The sequence below is a fragment of the Nicotiana sylvestris genome, chromosome 11 (assembly GCF_000393655.2).
Source record: "Nicotiana sylvestris chromosome 11, ASM39365v2, whole genome shotgun sequence".
In the NCBI taxonomy this organism is placed as follows: domain Eukaryota; kingdom Viridiplantae; phylum Streptophyta; class Magnoliopsida; order Solanales; family Solanaceae; genus Nicotiana; species Nicotiana sylvestris.
In genome coordinates this window covers 136,352,751-136,361,568 of record NC_091067.1, presented here as the reverse complement: position 1 = coordinate 136,361,568, position 8,818 = coordinate 136,352,751, and the positions used below count along the sequence as shown (strand labels likewise).

Here is an 8,818-nt window from a genome sequence, read left to right as displayed (position 1 = left end):
AGCAACTCAATAGTTTAAATAAATTTATCATTTGTTTAAACAACGATTGAAGTTGTTTAAGCGTCTAAATCACTTATTTAGTTCAATTACTTTTTGACCCCATTTGTACTATGTGATTTGTGCATATCTTTTTTTGAAACAAAGATAGTATTAATGCGTGTTGATTTAAAAGGTAACAAATAGGTGGAAGGAGTTTTTCGCGGTAATGTATATAATTTATAAAAAAAAATTGTTAATTTTAGTAACTAGCAAAATATTATTAAATAGGGTAAAATAATTTGTAATATACTACAACAACAACTCAGGGGAAGGGGTAGTGTGTACGCAGACCTTAGCCCTACCCGAAAGGGTAGATAGACTGTTTCTATTGAGGCTGTTTCAAATAGAAACTCGATATCCTTCCCTCCCAAAACTCCTCACTTTGATCTAGGGGTGACTTGAACTCACGACCTCTTGATTGGAAGTGGAGGGTGCTTACCATCTGAGCAACCCACCTTGTCATAATAGTTTGTAATATAGCATATAAAAAAAATCTGTTAAGTTTAGTAACTAGCAAAATATTATTAAATAGGGTAAAATAGTTTGTAATATACAACAACACCCCTACCCCGATTTCCAATAGACTCAACTCCCCGCCTTGTAATATATAATAACAACAACTCAGTATAATCCCACTAGTGAGGTCTGGGGAGGGTAGTGTGTATGCAGATCTTACCTCTACTCCGAAGGGGTAGAGATGCTGTTTATAATAGAAATTCGGTATCCTTCCCTCCAAGAACTTCCCACTTTGCTTTTGGGGTGACTCAAACTCACAACCTCAGGTTGGAAGTGGAGGGTGGTTACCATCTGAGCAACCCACCTTGTCATAATAGTTTATATAGTATATAAAAAATTCCATAAAACAACCAATCAGATGTAGGGGTGTTCGAAACCGAAAACCGAACCGAAACCGAAGCTTAATGGCTTATTGGTATCGGATTAACGGACGAGGAACAAATTGAATTTTTTTTTATTAACGGCTTATCGGTTTGGGGGTGAATTATTCAATTTTCTTAACGGATAATCCGTTAAACCATTAAGAATATATACATACATATAAAATTTATTTTTATCCATATATATATATATATTAAATAATCAAAAACCTTTCTTCCTCCAGTACTCTATCAAGGTGAATTAGAATAAAAGAAAGCCAATAAAAGTAGTCATCTAACTGTGACAAAAGACAGAATTTGCTGTCTGAAACAAAATAACAACACCAATTACACCATTGTTTCATCAACTTTGCCTCGGTTTTAAGGCATGATAGAATTCTAAGCATGACGAACATTTGATTTAACAACGGCCAATTGGAAATCTTTCACATGGACTAAGGCCAATGTGCATAAACATAATAAGATTCTAGACAGATGATTTACCCATCACGGTATCTTTTTTGCTTCGTCCCTCTTAGTACATCGACCACCTATTTAAACATACGGAGACTAAATTTTATTTTATTTTGATTGAATTAGGCCGATAAATCGCCCGATGACCGCCCGATAAGAGCTAAACCGATACCAATCCGTCCGATATCTTATCGGGTGGCTAGCGGATTAATATATTTAAAAGTCGATAACCAATAAGCTAAACTGTGAAGAGTAAATAACCGCCTAATCCGCCCGGTAAGGAGCCCTAATCAGATGGAATGTTTTGTAAGCAGCTTGGAGGCTAGAGGCCTAGAACCCATAGGGTTGGATGAGCCCAATTTGATATTGGTTTGGGTCAGTTCGGCAATATAGTCGAGACTCCAGCCCAATAAATAGCCGCTCACTGGAATTCTCAGGAATTGAATTGAATTGTTGAAGAAGAAGAAGAAGAAGAAGAAGAAGAAGAAGAAGAAAGGAGAAGAGAGAAAAATGAATGCTCCGGATCGTTACGAACGATTCGTCGTTCCAGAGGGCGTTAAGAAGTAACTCTATTATCTGATTATACATAGTTTTATTACATACACACACCCTTTTAATTTCTTTTTTTTTAATTCACTGCTAATTTGATTTAGGGTTTCATACGACAGAGATACAAAGATCATAAATGCAGCTACATTCACCGTTGAAAGAGAGGAACACACTATCGGCAACATTCTTCGCATGTAAATTACACAACTTTTAGACTGAATAAATTTGCTCTCTTTTGTATATTAAATTTTTCATATTTTTTGATATATTTGCATGATTTTTGAAAAAATAACAGGCAACTGCATAGGGATGACAATGTACTATTCGCTGGGTATAAGTTGCCTCATCCTCTTCAGTACAAAATCTTGCTCAGGGTTAGTAATACCCTGTATTGTTCTCTTCTTTTGTGCCTGTTTCTTCAGTTTATTGTGCTTTTTAGCTCTATAATTGCAATGCTTTAGCCCCGGGGCTTTGGTCTTGTGTTAAGAGCACAACGTGTGATATGTGGGTTGGGCGCAGACAAAAGTATGGTATTTAAGTAGAGAAGGGGAGAGAGGCGGGCCCTTTATCTATTGAGTATCAGATCGTATGCCACTGGCCCTCGGGATTTCTAGGCTATCCACAAAAAAGGAAAAAAGTGCAGTGCCTTTAAAAGTAAGACAAACTGTGTATAGCATTATATGTGATAATTGTGAGTATGAAAATTTAAAAAAATGGCGCGTAGCAACTAGGAAATGTCATAGCTTGTTATATTGCTCATAAAGGAATAGCAAGATGCTTGAGTTAAGCTAGTTCTGTTCTAAATGTATAAGTAACAGCAAGAATGGTTGTGATGCCCGGGCGGAGCTAGCTTGAAGAAAGGGGGTTCAATTTAGTCTCCCTTGTTGAAAAATTATACTGTGCAAATAATAAGGTAAAAGTTAGTGTTTTGGCTATAACAAGCTGACGAATCCCCTTGACATAAGGAAAAATTCTTGTGAAGTGGCAAAGGGGGTCCAGAAGTTGCTTTAGGTCACAGGTTCATATCCCAGTTGTTATATTTTTGGATCCCCTTGTATAAATTCCTGGCTCTGCCTATGCGGTGAGCATTTGCGAAAAAGGATGAATACGAGGAAGATAGGTTTGTATTCAGTATTTCATTAGATAAAAGCCTGCTCCAATAACATGTAAGAGTTGGTTGAGAAGCTGAATTGATGAGGTGGAAAAATGAAGCTATGGGAACATTGGAAAGATGTGTCATGCATTCAGTTTCCTAAATTGGAAGGGTAATTTTGGGGCCTAAAAGGAAAGTAATATGGTTGCGTTTTTAGTGCTTGCTTAGTTCAGGTGCCTAGTGTATGGTTTCCCAGCTAGTTGATTGCTTTGGTCGATATTCCTCTGCAAAAATGACCAATTTAGATATCAAACTGAGAAGTGAGTAGCGAAAAAACTCAAATTATTGACAGTTAAAAAGAGAACTAAAAAGGTGAAATAATTTTTCATTATTGCCTCCTGATACTTGAATCATTTTTCCTGTCGAAGCTTTCTTGCTTCAAGACATCCCTTATGCTATATTGCACCTTGAATATGACCGTAACAACTAACAAAAGAGGAGGTAAATTTAAGTGGAATAGTTTGAGTGGGTCTCTTTGTGCTTTTGTTTGTGTGTTTGTGCGCGCGTGTGCTTTCTTTATTTCATTTTTTGGATGACTGCGAAAAATGATCTATTACATGTGACAGGAGAAGACTTAAGTTTGTAGGTCGGACTTATCCCAAATCATGTATGACTAGCAACTAATTTTATTGCTATAGGGTGATTAGAACAGTTACTAATTGAATAATTAACCACCTCTTTTTAATTCAGTATATGCTGTTTTTTACTTTTTGTTAACTTATTTATCAGTCTTACTGTTGGTTGCATTTTTTATCTGTAGATTTTATTTTAGTTTTTATTAGTCGCTTATTTGATTTATTAGCGCTTCATTATGTGCTCATGTTTCAGATTTGCTGGTTTATACAATTCCAAGGTTGTATTTACCTCAGTAATGTTGGAAGAATAGAATCTTTATTTGGCTTGTAATATTCTCCCTGTTCAGGGGTGTATATCCTGAAAAAGTTGCTGCTAAAGCAATCATGTCTTCTCGCATGATTCTTTGCACTGTATTTCTTGTGAACTTATATATAATCTCTTTACAACGTGTTTCTAATTTGTCTGTTGGATACTATGGTGTTCTACTGCAATTTTGTTTGTTTATGCACTTTAATCTCTCTGGATTTGACCTGTTGATTTGCAGATTCAAACAACAAGTCAGTCCTCACCTATGCAGGCATATAACCAGGCCATAAATGATCTTGATAAGGAACTTGATCATCTGAAGAATCAGTTCGAGGTACAGTTATCTTTTAATTTTTGTCTAACTCGTTTTAAGTAGACTTTGTTTATGTACTATCATCTGTTCCTAGCATTATTGCAGACATCATTTTGACTTCGGATTTCAAGATGTTCAGTAATGTTCAATTGTCATAAGAACAAATCGAGATACTTCAAATATATTAGGAAGTTTTAAATATTTTGAAAATAATTCACTTTTTACTTGAATGATTGTATGCTTCTTCAATACTTCTTTCCATTTTTTTTTTTTGGGTTGGATTATTATGGTTCCTGTTCTTCAGTACTTAAGATGAAGCATCAATTAAAAATCTTTTATGTAGTGTGTTCTTTATTTTGGTATGAAGTATTATGGTTCTATGCTGGGGTGGATGCGGAGTGTTAAAAGCATCTAGTGAATTGAGTTCAAGCTTCTTTACCTTCTTGAGATTTATACTGAAGCTGTTCAATTTCTCACCTCGAACTTGACAGTTGACACTGATTTAAAAACTCAATTCAAAAGCTGAAATGAGAAAATGTAAAGTGATTCCTATTCTTCTAGAGTTCCTTAATACTTTTCAAAATGGACAGCTAGGTCCTATGACCGTTCTCCTGGCCGAAAATTCATTGACGGGACAGCTCACACACAAAGAAATCCTTTCTCTTTCCTCTCCTTTTCGTGCGCCAACATTGTCTTCCTTTTTACTGCCTAATGATCCAAAAATCCATAAAACCTCGAGCAAACAGAAAATACCAGTTGCCATTCTCTCCCTTCCCCAATGCTATTGAAGGAGGACTCCACTTATTTGTGAACAATTACCCTGTCATTTAAGCTGCTCAATTACCCCTAGAGGAAGCCCCAAGGTTTTGAAACTGAGAGCTAAAAGTGGTGACAATGGACTGGTTGTCGTTTTCACATCACTTGCTTTACCTTGGTCATTGACGTCATGGGAAAGACAAACAACATTTATAGACTCCATTACAGAACATAAGAAAAGGTTAAATTGATGAAAGAGGATAGGTGAAAAATCCTCTTTGTTGGCGTTTTCTAAAACATTGAACTATTAGAATCTTCAAAATCTAGTCATATAAATAGTAAGATTGAACAGAACAATCATTTTATCTCTAGATCTACCATGACTTAGACCGAAGAGAGCTTGTTGAATCTCGTTGCAGTAGAGGGACGAAATAGAGAGAGAATGGGAGCTGTCGCTAGGGGAAGAGCCACTGGCTAGTCTGATACTAATGTAAGCCTTCTAACTCGGTGAGTTTCTAGAGTTAGAAGATTAAGACGTATCCTTGGCTATGAAGCTATGATACAACCTTATGCGAGGTTCTTGACATGTGATTTGAGAAGATTAGTGGAAATAAGCCTTCTAACTCAGTGAGTTTCTAGAGTTAGAAGATTAAGACGTATCCTTGGCTATGAAGCTATGATACAACCTTATGCGAGGTTCTTGACATGTGATTTGAGAAGATTAGTGGAAACTTTGTTTAGTGAAGTTTGGATATCAGTAGAAAGATATCTAGAGTGAAATTAGTTCTTTGGCTTTTATCTTTGATTCTCTAATCTCGAATTGTTTGTGTTGTTAAAAAACATGAGCAGGGTGAAAATAGTGAATATGAGTGAGCCTGACCCTGTTATCACTATTTAGAATAGGAATCCCATTGGCAAATAATCCCAGGTAAGCTTCAAATCAAGCCAAAAATTATCTTTAGATGTGGTCCAGTCTCAGCTTGGTCATGGAGAGGGGGTTGCTGATTCACCTCTAGCTGATTCTATTGTTGCAGAATCAGATACCATTTTCAACGGATGCTATCTTCCTCTTCTTTTTTTCTTTTTTTTTTTGGTTGTGTTGTTTTCCATATCACCATTTTGTTTTTGTAAACCCCTGGTCCGTCTAGTCAATTCTATGGGAAAATACTCCTACATATATTTGACCTACTTACTATTTAGATAGTGAATTCTTCACATAGAAGAAGCTTTATAGATGGGCTAACAAATCTTCCTAACAGGCAGTAATGTCCAGCTCTTAAACTTTGATTCACTCTAATGGCTTGTATCAGGTTCTGTCCATGCATCAGATTTTGCATTTTCATTTTCACATGGTGATGAGCGAATGATTTTTGCTTGAAACATTCCTCTGCTCATTCTACTAACAATGCTTAGTTCATTTTCTTGATTGTAGGGCGAGTTGGCCAAGCACTCGAGGGAATACTAATCCATTCGGCAGTGATATTTGGCTCTCAACAATGGTGCTTCGTACAGTTTCCTAGTTCTGTGTAGGCTAGGAGTTTGTCTTGTCAAATCTTCGTCTTTATGTATGTTGGACTAACTACTACAATTTGTCTTGGGCGGTTAGCCCAGGCTTTGCAATGTTGACAAGTGTACTTTGAAGGTCTGCTTTATGCCTCAAAAGTTTAGGTTTAAAAACACTTGTGCATGTTGGTAAATCTTATAGGTGATCAGCTAAGTTGATATCGGCACCTTTGGCACACTTTTTGTATCTATATATGATTTTAGTTTGGTTTTTAATTATTTTAACAACTGTTAACTTTAAAGAAGTTTCAATTTTCTACAATCAACTGTTGAGCCACTCCTATATAATAGAGGACAAAATACTTTTAGAGGAAAAATTTAATAAAAGGAGGTATTTTAGAATACCTCACTTTTCTCCCCCATTAGAAGATCCATATCAGTCTTGAACTCTTGACCTGGTGCTAGAAAGCTTCCTTAACCACTTCGACCGAGAGCGACTGATGTCACCCCATGAACAGGAAAAACTATTTCAATGAAGTCCAAGATTAAGTGGGCAGAAATAGTAAAAATTGTGTGGGGTAGCCACTTTTTAAAATGGTATTTATTTTTTATTCAGTATTTTTAATGTTGAGCAAAATTAGTCACTGGTGTATTAAAATTAATATGAAAAGATGGTGTTACCCTTTCTTCTATATCTTGACCCCGCCTTAGCCCAGCACATCTTCTTCGTTTCAGTGTCAAAAGTCCTTGCTCTTTATTCCTTTTCTCCTCTTTGAGATCGACCAGGTGAGCTTATCTCACCAGCCAACCCAGTTCTCTCTCTCTCTCTCTAGGTGACAGACTATACAATTCAACATCGACCAAATGAGAGATACTGCACTCTTAAGAAATCTCAAGCTTTTCTATCTGGTTTGCTACTTGGTCTGTAGTTTATGTTTTCTTTGGTCTAGAACAGACTCTAAAGTAGAGTTTTAATTAGTAGCAATTAAAAAAAGAAATAAGATAAACAAGAGATCATAATTAAGAAACAGAAATTTCCTAAATTTCAAAATGAAAGTTAAGGACAATAGGTCCTGAATTTACAGTTACAAGTTCAAAAGTTAAGGACAATAGGGCCTGAAGTTACAGTTACAAATTCAAAAGTTAAGGACAATAGGGCCTGAAGTCTTGGACTTAGACTAACAAGCTCAAAAATTAAGGACAATAGGTCATGAACTTAGGCTAAGAAGCCCAAAAATTAAGGACAATAGGTCCTGAACTTAGGCAAAGAAGCCCAAAAGTTAAGGACAATAGGTCCTGAACTTAAACTTACAAGTTCAAAAGTTAAGGACAAGTAATCCTTAACTTAGAGTTACAAGCACAGAAATTAAGGACAGGTGGTCCTGAACTTCGAGTTCCGAGTTCAAAAGTTAAGGACAAAGTTAATGACATGTTGAAGTCCTGAACTTAGAGTTGCAAGTTCAAAAGTTAAGGACCAAATGTCCTTAACTTTTATGAGCAGATGATGTTTTCGTCCGGGTAGGTAAAGTTTATTAAAGCAGTGGCTAAAGAATAAAGATATTTTAAACAGTGGCTTAAAAGTAAATACATGTGTTATTAGTGGCTAACCATGCACTTCCCCCACTGATATAGGGGTGACAATTTGAGCCCAAACCCATCCAACCTGCCCAGAGATTAATGAGTTGGGCTACAAACATTTTAGCTCATGGGTCAAGGGTTGAGCCCAAGTTAACCCATTATTTTTTATAGCCCATTTTGACCCATTAAGCATCCCAAATACAACCCATGAAATTCATCCAAAACAAAAGGGAGAAATTCAAAAATAGCTAGATTTACAAGTGGTCATTTAAAAATAGCTACAGTTTCAAAAGTAATCGAAATTTACCCTTTTTCATGTAAAGATAAATCTGAACGAAAACACTGTTCAAAATCTGGAAAAATACTTCAATATAATATACTGGAATTCTAGTATAATCATAATATACTGGAGATTAGAGCATCGATGCTCCAATCTCCAATATATTATACTGGAACATTCTGTGTGTTGGAGTTTCAGCATAATATGCTGGAAGTTCATACACAGGTGCATCGATCTCCAGTATATTATGCTGGAACTTTCTGTGTTGCAGCAAAATAGTAGCTATTTTTTAATGACTTTGCAAATGCTGGCTATTTTTAAATGACCCGTCCGAAAACTGGCTAGCCCGTGCTATTTTTACAAAACAAAGGGATCTCAACCCAATTTATCTAGAAATTTACTTAGTTGCCCCAATT

At 36.0% G+C, this 8,818-nt stretch overlaps 1 protein-coding gene across 2 annotated transcripts; it reads left to right on the top strand.

Annotated features, from left to right (window-relative positions):
* Nucleotides 1–1,761: 1,761 nt before the first annotated feature.
* On the top strand, nt 1,762–6,820 carry LOC104233037 (DNA-directed RNA polymerases II, IV and V subunit 11). 2 transcript variants are annotated; one of them, XM_009786345.2, is made up of 5 exons: nt 1,762–1,951; nt 2,042–2,131; nt 2,233–2,311; nt 4,211–4,306; nt 6,474–6,820. In XM_009786345.2, the coding sequence occupies exons 1-5, from the start codon at nt 1,899–1,901 to the stop codon at nt 6,504–6,506; spliced, it is 351 nt and encodes a 116-aa protein (XP_009784647.1). In that variant the 5' UTR covers nt 1,762–1,898; the 3' UTR covers nt 6,507–6,820. The 2 variants fall into 2 exon arrangements, with proteins under 2 accessions (XP_009784647.1, XP_009784648.1); XM_009786346.2 differs by having other exon boundaries at nt 1,814–1,951; nt 2,057–2,131.
* The last annotated feature ends 1,998 nt before the right edge of the window (nt 6,821–8,818 follow it).